At 50.0% G+C, this 14795-nt stretch overlaps 1 protein-coding gene across 3 annotated transcripts in view; it reads left to right on the top strand.

The window, feature by feature from the left end:
* mrc2 (mannose receptor, C-type 2) overlaps positions 1-14795 on the top strand; it is a 603955-nt gene that overhangs the window by 572094 nt on the left and 17066 nt on the right. For all 3 annotated transcript variants that reach the window (XM_072486972.1, XM_072486974.1, XM_072486973.1), the window contains 2 exons: positions 1017-1163; positions 1328-1450. In XM_072486972.1, the coding sequence (XP_072343073.1) occupies positions 1017-1163; positions 1328-1450 (270 nt within the window). The remainder of the gene's footprint in view (positions 1-1016; positions 1164-1327; positions 1451-14795) is intronic.

Below are 14795 nucleotides of genomic sequence, written 5' to 3'. Positions count from 1 at the left end.
TTATATAGCGCCTTTTACAACCCCCTACAGATATTGAGGTGCTTTTGAAGTGAGGTCGCCATTATAATGGAGAATATGCAGTAACCAAATTGTGCAGAGCAAGACCCCACCCGTACGGCAATGCGATAATGACCAGTAAATCGTTTTTGTTTTGAGCTCGTGGTGGAGGGATGAGTATTTGTCAGGGAGATCGAGTGACAGAATCGCGCCATTACATCTTTTACATCCACGTGAAAGGGAAGTCGGGGCCGGAATTCTCCAGTTGTTGCGATTCACTTTTGATGCCGGAAGCGCAAACCCCTCCTTGGGGTGGTTTCAACGGGAAATCCCATTGACCAGTGGCGGGAGGATAGAATTCCGCTGTCAGTGAACAGCGCACGGCCGACAAGCACACTGTTGGGACATGGGAGAATCCCGCCCAGGGTCTTGGTTTGATATCTCACCCCTGACACTGGCACTCCCGCATCACTGTACTGGAGTGATACCTTGGATTATGGGTTTAAGTGCCTGGAGAGGGATTTTAATCCACGACTTTCTGTCTCTCAAAGGCGAGAGTTCCCAACTGAGCCTGGGGATGTTTTACTCCCTCAAGGGCAGTATTTAAGTTCAAGTTGTTGTTGTTACATAACAATGAGCATCTTTATGAAGCCAATCAAAGCATGCCCAAATATTCCACAGGAGAATGAGTTTGCAGGTTTGAAACTCCCCAGTGATGGTCCCGTGATGGAGGTCCCACTTGGTCTTCGATAAGCCCGCCTTGCAGTGCCTCATGGCTGCTGGGTGACCCGCTCCACACTGACTCTGCTTCTAGGTGACAACACCCCCCACCCCCCTTCCCATGTTATTAAGCCCATTGACTCTTATTTCTCTCCCCACAGGCCTGCTGCTCGAGGGGTTGAATGGCCTCCTCCTGTTCATATATGCAGGTGTACCTAGAGGAAACGCCCCCTTGACAACCGTGACGTTCCTGTCTGTCCGATTCAGAATTTAACCTCTGATTTCCCTTTTCTTCTCAGACTCATGGTCCAGCAAGTCGACTTTCACTGGGACTTGCCCAAGTGGCCTGCAAGACTCTTCCTGGATCCCCTTTCGCAATCACTGTTATACCTTCCACTTGGAGAGGAAGGCCACTCCCAAAGACGCAGCTAAGTACTGTCAGAAAGGTGCGTGAATTATACTATAACGTGGATTAAATAAATCTCTGATAATTAATACCTACTTCATCCACCTTCTAGAAACTGGGTGTTGTGGGATAATCCAGACTTTTTGCTACAGTTCCTGTACTGGCTGCTCAATTTGACGCTCCTTTTCCAATATTTTTGAACAGCGCATGGGGCCGAGATGGTGTCCATTCTTGACGAGACCGAGAATGTGTTTGTCTGGGAACATGTACAGGCGTACGAAAATGACACCAAAGGCGCTTGGCTGAGTCTCATGTACAACACAAAGAGTAAGTTTGTCTTCACACAGCAAAGCAAACTACGTTTTTATTTGGTCCAGTTTCTAGAGAAGACGGATGCTGTAAGTAGTGTGATTATAGAATTCCCACAGTGCAGAAGGAAGCCATTTGGCCCATGAAATCTGCACCGACCCTGTGAAACAGCACCCAACAGATGTCCACTCCCCTGCCCTTTTCCCGTAACCTCATCTAACCTGCACATCTTTGGACTGTGGGGGGCAACTAGAACATCTGGAGGACACCCACCCAGACACAGGGAGAATGTGCAAACTCCACACACAGTCACCTGAGGCCAGAATTGAACCGGGTCCCTGGTGCTGTGAGTCGGCAGTGCTAACCATTGTGCCACCGTGCCGTCCTGAAAATAGCACAGATTTTAGCAGAATACACTGAATGCCTGTTCCCACAATCCTTATTTCTTGTTGTCACCCAATTTTTCATCACTTTTTAAAAATCAACAGTAACCAATTCCCATTCAATTTTTCCATGACAGTAGCTGCAGGTTGGCCCCTAAGTGGGACTGTAAACCAAGTCACTTTTCCCTTGTGTTGCCATCTTGTCTCTCAAAGTCAATTTGCAGTAGATGTAACCAGTGGTAATTTATGTCTGTTCATTAAAATGAGAGGATTGATTGCTGGGAAACACAGCAGGTTGTTTTGGGATTTGGTCTCGTGTCAGCATTGAGCACCCCCAAGTTCAGTTAATTAATGCATCTCCATAAAAAGAATGTCTTAACCTTAACCACAGAAACGTACTTCCTATTGGACCCCCCCCCCCCGGGAGATGATGAAATAGTTCATACAAGCCAATCCTTTGACTACTACCAGCAGTGTTTAATAATCTGTAGAACCAACTGTGGTTTGGCTTCCATCCACCAGCAACTGGGCTGAAACGAGTCAAACTCATTTCACTGTGAACGCAAAACACCGCAGATGCGAAATCTGAAATAAAACAGAAAATGTTGGAAATACTCAGCACGTCAAGCAGCATCGGTAATAGAGAGAAACACGGCTTATGTGTCAGGCCAATGATCTTTCTCAGGACTGGAAAGGTTGAGAGATGTAATATGTTTTTTAAAAACTACAGAGAGGGAACGAAGGAAAGAGAGGAAAGAACAAAAGGGAAGAATTGGCAAGTCATGTTGCAGCTGTATAGAACCTTAGTTAGGCCACACTTGGAGTATAGTGTTCAATTCTGGTCGCCACACTACCAGAAGGATGTGGAGGCTTGAGAGAGGGTAGTGGGTGCCTGGAACTCGCTGCCGGAGGAGATGGTGGAAGCAGGAACGATAGTGACATTTAAGGGGCATCTTGACAAATACATGAATAGGATGGGAATAGAGGGATACGGACCCAGGAAGTGTAGAAGATTTTAGTTTAGACGGGCAGCATGGTCGGCATGGGCTTGGAGGGCCGAAGGGCCTGTTCCTGTGCTGTACTTTTCTTTGTTCTTTGACCTGTGAAGGGTGGAGGACACATGAGATTAAGGGCACGATTTAACAGTAATGAAACAGAGTCCCGTGTCGAGTGCGTTTAGCCGGGTGTCTCCTGGCAGTGGCAGCACCGTGAAGACCCCGCTATCTAACGGGACTCTGGTTTTTTTTTGGGTCTCAGCGGGGGACTTGCTACCGAAGCCACTCTTAGTCTCATTTCCTGCACTGAGGAGCTCTGCTCCTTCTGCAGGAAATGGTGCTCTGGCCTCAAGACACCTCAACACGGCCTCCGGACCCCCCAACTCATCAAGAAGGGGGGTCATCGAGCCCCCCACACCCCACCTAATAAGGGCACCCCCGGGCCCAATCCCCGCACGGGCAGAGTGCTGTCTGGGCATGCCAGCCTGGCATCTTGGTAGTGCACCAGCCAGCCTGGCAGTGCCACCTAGACACTCTGGCAGCTCCTCAAATCCCCTTTAAACCTCCTGGCCGTCACCTTCAAATTAGGCCCACTTACTATTGACCCTTCAGCTAAGGGAAATAGCTGCTCCCTATCCACCCTGTCCATACCCCATATAATCTCAAACACCTCAGCCTTCTCTGCTCTAAAGAAAACAACCCGTGCCTATCCAGTCTCTTTCACAGCTCAGATGCTCAATTCCAGGCACATCCTGGTGAACCTCCTCTGGACCTTCTCCATTGAGCCATGGCTGGGTCGAGGCAGGAGCTGCATATTTTAGACATGAGGAATGTGCTCACTGAGTTTGAACCACAAGCTGGGTCTGACTACGGTTCATTCCTAAATGGCCGTATCTATCAATGATGTTTGGAAAGTTGATTTATTTTTGATATATACAATAGGATACATCAGTGAAGACATAAGGAAACAAAGACTTGCATTGAAAGCACTTTCCTGTTGAGCCACCAATCACTGACAATTAACATAGCAGTAAGGAATTAGGGTTTAAACACCCCCCAGTTACAATGGACAAAACAACTTTAGCAAAATAATAAAACAAATGGGTCAGGCCATTGAAATTCCTGAAATTCCAATTGGAATAATTGCCAGTCTCTGTTGGGATAGCAGTTGTTCAGCCTGATGGCTGTTTAATGTTTGATCAATTTAAGAGCAGCCTTATCTTGTCTCTTGCAGAACCCTCTCCCTGATGAGCTAAGGCTGTAAATTTTAACTTAATCAGTGGAAAGTCACATTAGATGCTTTCAGTGACCAGCCAATAAAGGAGAGAGATGGCAGCGCTGTCAGTGACTTAGAATAACGGTATCAGAAGGGACACTTCTGCCCCCAAGTCATTTAATCCTTTCTAATCATTCCACTATTTCATTATTACCATTTCTCACCTCTCGTCTCCTGGTGACAGTGACTCATGCTGGGATATGGGCAATACTAAAATACGTTGGGGTAAAGTTTCAGCATTAAATGCAGTCAGTGGTCTGGGTGTTGCACTCATATTTATTTATTTTTCTCCAATTTCCACTCAAACTCCTTTGCATGTCTCTGAATGCAAAGTCTTCCATAGACCAGTACAATTGGCAGTGCTTCAGAGTGTTTTACATTTGTTTCAAAAGTATTCCTTGATTTGTTTAAGAGTGGTAATTTGAGTGGTTTTGTGAGTGGTACCTTCCTCTAATGCAATGCCTTTTACATTCATTAGTGGGAAGACAATGGAGTTAGTAATCCAGAGGCCCCAGGTTAAAGCTCTGGAGACACAGGTTCAAATCCCACCACGGCATTGGTGGGTGGAATTTAAATACAATTAATAAAATCTGGAATTGAATGTAGGCTCAGTGATGATGAGAAAACGATCATCAATTGTCACTTCACCAGGAGATTTGCTGTCCTGACCTAGTCTGGCCTACTAGACTCCAGACCAGCAAGCCACTCAGTTCAAGGGCAGTTAGAGATGGGCAACAAATTCTGGCCTTGCTGATGATACCCACATCCCAGAAAACAATACATTTTTTAAAATAGCACAAATGATTGCAGAAACTCAGTCTGCGCAAAATGTTATTTTACACAATTTGTAAAATTCCTCAATCTTTTTTTAAAAAATATATTTATTAAAGTTTTTTAACACAATTTTCCTCCCTTACAACAATAACCCCCCCCCCCCCCCTCGTAACAACGAGATAGTCTAGGAACGGTTGCCACCGCCTGTAAAACCCCTGCGCAGACCCTCTCAAGGCGAACTTAATCCTCTCCAACTTTATGAACCCAGCCATATCATTTATCCAGGCCTCCAGGCTGGGGGGCTTCGCCTCCTTCCACATTAGCAAGATCCTTCGCCGGGCTACTAGGGACGCAAAGGCCAGAATGCCGGCCTCTTTCGCCTCCTGCACTCCCGGTTCGTCCACTACTCCAAATATTCCTAGCCCCCAGCTTGGCTTGACCCGGACTTTCACCACCTGAGATATTGCTCCCGCCACTCCTCTCCAGAACCCCTCCAGTGCCGGGCATGACCAAAACATATGGACATGGTTCGCCGGGCTCTCTGAGCACCTTCCACATCTGTCCTCTACCCCAAAGAACCTACTCAACCTCGCCCCCGTCAAGTGCGCTCTGTGGACCACCTTAAATTGTATCAGGTTGAGCCTGGCACACGAGGAGGAGGAATTAACCCTCCCTAGGGCATCAGCCCACAGACCTTCCTCGATCTCCTGACCCAGCTCCTCCTCCCATTTACCCTTCAACTCTTCGACCAGCGCTTCCCCCTCTTCTTTCAACTCCTGGTGTATTTCCGACACCTTGCCCTCCCCGACCCATACACCCGAGATCACCCTATCTTGAACTTCTTGTGCCGGGAGCAACGGGAATTCCCTCACCTGTCGCCTCACAAAAGCCCTCACCTGCATATATCTAAAGGCATTTCCCGGGAGTAACTCGAACTTCTCCTCCAGTGCCCCTAGGCTCGCAAACGTCCCGTCGATGAACAGGTCCCCCATTCTTCCAATCCCCGCCCGATGCCAGCTCTGGAACCCCCCGTCCACCTTCCCCGGGACAAACCGGTGGTTACCCCTGACCGGGGACCACACCGATGCTCCCATTGCACCCCGGTGCCGTCTCCACTGGCCCCAGATCCTTAGCGTTGCCGCCACCACCAGGCTCGTGGTATACTTTGTCACCAACGCCCCCAGGCTCGTTCCTTTACAGGACGCCATCTCCATCCTCTTCCATGCCCCCCCCTCTCCCTCCATAACCCACTTGCGGATCATCGCCACATTTGCTGCCCAGTAGTAGCTCCCCAGATTTGGCAGCGCCAACCCTCCTCGGTCCCCACTGCGTTCCAGGAACCCTCTCCTTACTCTCGAGGTCTTATTTGCCCACACAAACCCCATAATACTCTCTTAAAAAAGGCCATAGTGATCACGATGGGAAGGCACTGAAACACAAACAGAAACCTCGGAAGGACCACCATTTTGACCGACTGCACTCTACCCGCCAGCGAGAGCGGTAACATGTCCCATCTTTTGAAATCCTCCTCCATTTGCTCCACCAACCTCGTCAGATTCAGTTTATGTAGGGTCCCCCAACTCCTGGCTATCTGGATCCCCAGATACCAAAAGCTCCCCTCCGCCCTCCTCAGCGGTAGGTCCCCTATCCCTCTTTCTTGGTCCCCCGCCTGTAATACAAAGAGCTCACTCTTCCCTACATTGAGCTTATAGCCCGAAACCTCCCCAAACTCCCTTAGAGTCTGCATGACCTCCACCATCCCCTCCATTGGATCCGCCACGTACAGCAACAGGTCATCCGCATATAGCGACACTCTTCTCCCCCTCGGACCACCCCCCTCCATTTATTAGACTCCCTCAATGACATGGCCAATGGTTCAATCGCCAATGCGAACAACAGGGGGGACCCCTGCCTCGTCCCTCGGTACAGTCGAAAGTACTGCGACCTCCGCCGGTTCGTCACTACACTTGCCATCAGGGCTCTGTAAAGGAGCTTAACCCAGTTGATAAACCCTACCCCAAACCCAAACCTACGCAGCACCTCCCAGAGGTACTCCCACTCTACTCGGTCAAAGGCCTTCTCCGTGTCCATAGCTGCCACTATCTCCACCTCTCCCTCCTCCGATGGCATCATTATCACGTTTAAGAGCCGCCACACATTGGTGGTTAGTTGCCTGCCCTTTACAAATCCTGTCTGGTCCTCGTGGATTACCCCCGGGACACAGTCCTCGATCCTCGTGGCCAGCACTTTTGCCAGCAACTTTGCATCCACATTGAGGAGCGAGATCGGCCTGTACGATCCACATTGCAGTGGGTCCTTGTCCCGCTTTAGGATCAAAGAAATTGTCGCTTCCGACATTGTCGGGGGCAGGGTCCCCTCCTCTCTTGCCTCGTTAAAGGTCCTCAACAGTAGCGGGGCCAACAGGTCTGCGTACTTCCTGTAGAACTCCACCAGGAATTCGTCCGGTCCCGGGGCCTTCCCCGCCTGCATGCTCCCCAAACCCTTGCTCAGCTCCTCCAACCCAATTGATGCCCCCAAACCAGCCACCTCTTTCTCCTCCACCCTCGGGAATCTCAGCTGATCTAGGAATCGTCTCATCCCCTCTTCCCCCGCTGGGGGCTGGGATCTGTACAGCTCTTCAGAAAAGGCCTTAAATACCTCGTTTATTTTCGTCGCACTCCGAACCGTGGTTCCCCTTCCATCTTTGACTCCCCCTATTTCCCTCGCTGCCATCCTCTTATGGAGCTGGTGTGCCAGCATCCGACTAGCCTTTTCCCCATACTCGTAGGTCGCCCCCTGCGCTTTCCTCCACTGTGCCTCCGCCAACCCTGTGGTCAACAGGTCAAACTCCGTCTGGAGCCGTCGTCTTTCCCCAAGTAATCTTTCCTCCGGGGCCTCTGCGTATCTCCTGTCCACTCTCAAAATCTCCCCCACTAACCTCTCCCTTTCCATACCCTCGGTCTTCTCCCTATGAGCCCTAATGGAAATTAGCTCTCCCCTGATCACCGCCTTCAACGCCTCCCACACCACCCCCACCCGCACCTCCCCGTTGTCGTTGGCCTCCAAGTACCTTTCGATACACCCCCTCACCTTCCCACACACCACCTCGTCCGCCAGCAGTCCCACATCCAGCCGCCACAACGGGCATTGGTCCCTCTCCTCTCCCAGCTCCAGTTCCACCCAGTGCGGGGCATGGTCCGAAACGGCTATAGCCGAATACTCCGTCCCCTCCACCCTCGGGATGAGCGCCCTACCCAGAACAAAGAAATCTATCCGGGAGTAGGCTTTATGTACATGGGAGAAGAAAGAAAATTCCCTGGCCTGCGGCCTTGCAAACTGCCATGGGTCCACTCCCCCCATCTGATCCATAAACCCCCTAAGTACCCTGGCCGCCGCCGGCCTCTTTCCAGTCCTTGATCTGGAAGGTCCAGTGCTGGGTCCAACACTGTATTGAAGTCCCCTCCCATTATCAGGCCTCCTATCTCCAGGTCCGGAATGCGCCCCAACATGCGCTTCATGAATCCTGCATCATCCCAGTTCGGGGCGTATACGTTTACCAACACCACCCACGTCCCTTGCAGCCTACCGCTCACCATTACATATCGCCCTCCATTGTCCGCTACAATAGTCTTGGCCTCAAATGACACCCGCTTTCCCACCAATATTGCCACCCCTCTATTCTTCGCGTACAGTCCCGAGTGGAATACCTGTCCTACCCATCCCTTTCTTAGCCTGACCTGGTCCGCCACCTTCAGGTGTGTCTCTTGGAGCATGGCCACATCCGCCTTCAGTCCCTTTAAGTGCGCGAACACTCAAGCCCTCTTCACCGGCCCATTCAGGTCCCTCACATCCCACGTTATCAGCCGGATTGGAGTGGCTCTCACCCACCCCCCCCCCCACCCCCCGCCCCGCCGACGAGCCATCTCCTTGTCTGGGCCAGTCCCGTGTCCATGCTTCCCTCACCCTCCAGTCCCCCAGAGGGGGGATCCCCGTCCCAACCACCTCTTCTGTGTCCCATTCCCTTTCGGCCAGTGCAGCAGCAACCCTTCCCCGCCCCCCCCCCTCCCCTCTCCCCCGCTACACCCCTGTCTAGCTTTTCTGCTCCCCCCATGTCACTCCCGTAAGTCAGCTGACCCCGGTTTCCGCCGCCGTCCCATTGACCTCCCCGCGTGGGAGTCTCCCAATCCATATGCATTCCTTCATTCCCCTTCCCGCCTTTCTTCCCGCGCGTGGGAAAACACCCCGAGCTTTCCAAAGCCCGCTCCGCCCCCTCTGGCGCAGCTCCTGTCGCGGCCTTGTCTCTCTCCCCCAGCCCATGTAACATTTCCTGCGCGTGATTGACCCCCTATATACAACAACCATCGCACATCAAACCCCAAAACATCCCCCCCACCCTCACAAACCCTCAGTTAGAGTCCAACTTTTCGGCGTGTACAAAGGTCCACGCCTCTTCAGGCGTTTCGAAGTAATAGTGTTGGCCCTTGTATGTGACCCACAGTCGCGCTGGCTGCAGCATTCCGAATTTCACTTCTTTCCGGTACAACGCCGCTTTGGCCCGGTTGAAACCCGCTCTCCACTTTGCAACCTCCGTGCTCCAGTCCGGGTATATTCGGATCTCTGCATTGTCCCACTTACTGCTCCGCTCCTTCTTGGCCCATCTCAGGACCCACTCTCTGTCTGTGAACCGGTGGAACCTCACCACCATCGCCCTTGGCGGCTCATTTGCCTGGGGCTTCTTCGCCAGCACCCGATGTGCCCCGTCCAACTCCAGCGGCCTCGAAGGGGCCTTCGTGCCCATCATCGTCTCGAGCATCGTGCTCGCGTATGCCCCGGCATCAGCCCCCTCCACTCCCTCAGGGAGACCCAGGATTCGCAGATTCTTTCTCCTCGACCTGTTCTCCAGGTCTTCGAGTCTTCCCGCCCACCTCTTGTGTAGCACCTCGTTCTGCTCCACTCTCACCGCCAGGCCCACGAGCTCGTCCTCGTTCTGACTGACTCTTTTCTGTACCTCCTGGATCTTAGCTTCGTGGGCCTTCTGGGTGATCCCGAGTCCTTCAATTGCCGAAAGCATAGGCGCCAACATCTTCTTGCGCATCACCTCGCGCTGCTCCTCGAAGCAGCGCTTGATGAACTCCTGCAGCTCCCCTTTGTCCCTGGCCGCCGCCATTTTGTTTTCTTTCCCTCGCTTCTCCCGTTGCTCCAGTGCCACTCCTTTGGCCGATACCCTTCTGGTCCGTTTAAAAAGTCTATGGAAACTCCTGAAAAAGGTCTGAGAGTCAGTTCCAGACGGGAGCTGCCGAATACGCGACCTACTCCTCCATGGCCGCCACCGGAAGCCTCGTCCCTGCTTCTTCAATGGCCTTGGTAGATCTTTTCACAGTTGTTCCCTCTGCTGCTAGAATTCACCTTTGATAGAGTCAAGTCAGATTGCCGCTTTAAGCTTGCCCTTCCCCCGCCTGCATGCTGGAAGAGGCTTTTGTCTAAACCTGCAGCTCAAGCCAAATCTTTTACTGTTTCTGCCGGGTCTGGTAGCCAAAAAACATAACATTCCTGGGGGACACTGTCAGGGGAATGCTGCAGTCTTCTTCCCACACCGGGAAATGTCAAACAAATGCCGTGGGGGCCCTGTAAAAGAGCCCAAAAGTCCGTTCCAAGTGGGAGCTACCGAATATGCGACCTAGCTCTGCATAGCCGCACCCGGAAGTCCAAAATTCCTCAATCTTTAATGCTGGTTTGTACCTCAGCAGATTTCTAGGCCGTTATTCTAGTCTTTTAGGTGGCTAGATTCCGACACTGAGCATCAGCCAGCTGATGTCATCACAGCTTAGCCTTTACTCGTGACTCCAGAACAACTTTGAATAAGTCATACAGACACAAAATGTTCACGCTATTTTCTCTCTCCACAGATGCTGCCAGACCCGCTGAGTGTGTACTGCATTTTTTGTTTTTGTTAGTCTCTCCAAGCCTTGGCCAACAGAAACATTTTGAGGAAATGTCACTCGGTAGCTACTAAGATTGGAACTTTTTCACTCCAGGTGGTGCTGCCAGCTGGCGGGGCACTGCCAGGGTGCCAGGCTGGCACTGCCAGGGTGCCAGGCTGGCAGTGCCAGGAAGCTGGAGTACCAGGTTGCCTCGGTGTCACTCCCAGCTGGAGGGACGGTGCCTGGGTCTCAGGCTGGCACTTTGCCCATGGCAGGGACCAGACCCGGGGGTACCCTGTCCATGCGAGGTGGGGTGCGGGGCCGAGGATCTCCTTATAGGTGGGTTGGGGCTCTGTGGAGAGGGGGGTTGGGAGTCGTACCAGGGATTTTAAAATGGCGCCTTCATGAGCTGAGGAGTTCTGACTAGCGGAGCTCCTTAGTGCAGGAAACAGGACTAAGTGCGGCCTTGGTGGGACATTCCCCGCTGAGGTCCCAGATTGCAACAAAATCCAGTTTTCTCCTTTCCATTTTCTTCGCAAAAGCCCTCTCTTTTTCCTTTTCTTCTGCCATAGCCACTCTCCTCTTCATTTTCCTTCATCTCACCTTGTTTCATTTGTAATTGAATTCTAGCTAATTCTAATAATTCAGGCTGTGTCTCTGGCAAATTTAAATGCTGAATTATTTTGTACTACATCCATTTTCCTCATCCCTTCAGATGAAGTTAACTGCACCTTGTCTGCCAAACCCAAAAGTTTTATTTTCGTCACCCTTTGTAAGCCAGCCCGAGTGACCTCTTCCACACCCAGGAAAATGTTTGAACTGAAAGAAGCAATTCCAGTCACTCCCTATTTAAACTCTACCACATGAAAGAAAGCACCTGTTCCGTACACAATGACTGTCTCTATACTCAATAATCCCAAACCAAACAAAGAATTAATCTTTTAAATCCTGGACGAGCCCCCAGTTTTATTACGATCCTCGACTAGACCCCAACAGTGGCTCAGATGCTGGACATAAAACCCAATATTTTATTTTAATTTTGTAAGTCTGAGGAAAGGATACTTTGCTCCAGGAGTGATTTCATGCACAATAAGGATATGATATATTAAAACAAACTTTATTACTGACGAAGTATGAAAATATCTTTAATATCACGGGGGGGGGGGGGGGGGGGGGGGATCATTTCAGGGGCCTCGGCCACGCATTCCCCGTTCAGCCCCTTATACAATGCAAGTCGCATTAAATACCCATGTGTTTCTTAGCGCTGCGAGCACCAGTAAACACACGGCTAAACGCGCTCCCTCGGAGACTTTGTTCCCTTTCGGGAGAATTGTGCCCAATGTTTCCTCCCCATGGAACCCTTTTTACCTAAATAATAGTTCATTAGTACAAACTTTTACAATGCCTTAATTGCACCTCTAGCTCCAAAAATCCTGCTGCCCTTCAAACCAGGTTTTTTGAAAACATGAATGCAACAGTCACACACTAATCCTGGCTTCTAACCCTTACTGCACCAAATATATAGGGGCTGTTTAGCACAGGGCTAAATCGCTGGCTTTGAAAGTAGACCAAGGCAGGCCAGCAGCACGGTTCGATTCCCGTAACAGCCTCCCCGAACAGGCGCCGGAATGTGGCGACTAGGGGCTTTTCACAGTAACTTCATTTGAAGCCTACTTGTGACAATAAGCGATTTTCATTTCATATATAATAGAGTATACCTGAAATTCCTACATTCTTCACAGACTACAATGTAATATGGTTAGTGCAGTTAACAGGTGGTGTGGTCATGTGGTTACTGAGTGGCAAAGTTAGCGTGGCTACTCTGTAGTGTAAACGATTAATGCAGTTAGCCTGCAATGCAATTAATATGGTTCCCATGAATTGTAGTTAGCGCAGTTACCATTGGGTGTATTTAGTACAATTACCACATGAAGTAATTAGTACGGTTACCATGTGGTGTGTTAGTGTGGTAACCTTGTGATGTAGTTTGGGCAGTTACCACGCAATGTATTTAATGCAGTTAGCACATGGTGTAGTCAGTGCGGATACCATGCAGTGTAGTTAGTGTGGGTATCATGTGATGTTGTTAATCTGGTTACCATGTGTTATAGTTCATGCAGTTAACGCGTGGTGTAGTTAGTGTGAATACCATGCCGTGTAGTTAATGGGGGCACCACATGGTGTAGTTTTTTCAGTTACCATGCAGTGTAGTTAGTGTGGACACCGTGCCGTCTAGTTAGTGAGGTTACCGCATGGTGCAGTTAATTCAGTAACCATGCAGTGTTGTTTATTCTGTTACTATGCAGTGTAGTTAGTGTGGTTACCGTGCAGTGTAGTTAGTGCAGTTACTATGAGGTCTAGTTAGCTCAGTTACCCGGAATAGTATTTACTGTGGGTCCCCTGCAATGTAGCTAGTGCATTTACCATGTGGCGTAGTTAGAGCAATTAGCACATAGTGTAGTTAATGAGGTTGCACTGCAGTTTAGTTAGAGCGGTTACCACATGATGTAGTTAGTGCATTTACCCTGCAGTGTAGTTAGTGTGATTACCCTGCAGTGTATTTAGTGCAATTGCCACACGGTGTTGTTAGTGCGATTACCCTGCAGTGTAGTAAGTGCGATTACGACACGGTGTAGTTAGTGCAATCACCCTGCAGTGTAGTTAATGCGATTACCACACGGTGTAGTTAGTGCATTTACCCTGCAGTGCAGGTACTGCAATTGCCACACGGTGTTGTTAGTGCGATTAAACTCCAGTGTAGTGAGTGCGATTACCCTGCAGCGTAGTTAGTGCGATTCCCCTGCAGTGTAGTTAGTGCAATTACCCTGCAGTGTAGTTAGTGAGATGACCACACGCTGTAGTTAGTGCGATTACCCTGCAGTGTAGTTAATGCGATTACCCGGCAGTGTTGTTAGTGCGATTACCCTGCAGTGTAGTTAATGCGATTACACGGCAGTGTAGTTAGTGGGATTACCCTGCTGTGTAGTTAGTGCGATTACCCTGCAGTGTAGTTAGTGCGATTACCCTGCAGTGTAGTTAGTGCAATTGCCACACGGTGTTGTTAGTGCGATTACCTTGCAGTGTAGTTAGTGGGAAGACCACACGGTGTAGTTAGTGGGATTACCCTGCAGTGTAGTTAGTCCAATTGCCACATGGGGTAGTTAGTGCGATTACCCGGCAGTATAGTTAGTACGATTATCCTGCAGTGTAGTTAATACAATTGCCACACGCTGTTGTTAGTGCGATTACCCTGCAGTGTAGTTAGTGCGATTACCCTGCAGTGTAGTTAGTGCGATTACCCTGCAGTGTAGTTAGTGCGATTACTCTGCAGTGTAGTTAGTGTGATTACCCTGCAGTGTAGTTAGTGCGATTACTCTGCAGTGTAGTTAGTGTGATTACCCTGCAGTGTAGTTAGTGCGATTATCCTGCAGTGTAGTTAGTGCAATTACTCTGCAGCGCAGTTAGTGCGATTACCCTGCAGTGTAGTTAGTGCGATTACCCTGCAGCGTAGTTAGTGCGATTACCCTGCAGTATAGTTAGTACGATTATCCTGCAGTGTAGTTAGTGCAATTACTCTGCAGCATAGTTAGTGCGATTACCACACAGTGTAGTTAGTGCGATTACTCTGCAGCATAGTTAGTGCGATTACCCTGCAGTGTAGTTAGTGCGATTACCCTAAAGTGCAGTTAGTGCGATTACCCCGAAATGTAGTTAGTGCCATTAACCTGCAATGTAGTTTGTGCAATTACTCTGCAGCGCAGTTAGTGCGATTACCCTGCAGTGTAGTTAGTGGGATTACCCTGCAGTGTAGTTAGTGGGAAGACCACATGGTGTAGTTAGTGGGATTACCCTGCAGTGTAGTTAGTACGATTATCCTGCAGTGTAGTTAATACAATTGCCACACGGTGTTGTTAGTGCGATTACCCTGCAGTGTAGTTAGTGTGATTACCCTGCAGTGTAGTTAGTGCGATTACTCTGCAGTGTAGTTAGTGTGATTACCCTGAAGTGTAGTTA

The sequence above is a fragment of the Scyliorhinus torazame genome, chromosome 21 (genome assembly GCF_047496885.1).
Source record: "Scyliorhinus torazame isolate Kashiwa2021f chromosome 21, sScyTor2.1, whole genome shotgun sequence".
Lineage (NCBI taxonomy): Eukaryota > Metazoa > Chordata > Chondrichthyes > Carcharhiniformes > Scyliorhinidae > Scyliorhinus > Scyliorhinus torazame.
The sequence above is the reverse complement of the archived record's forward strand: the minus strand, read 5'-3'. Positions and strand labels throughout refer to the sequence as shown.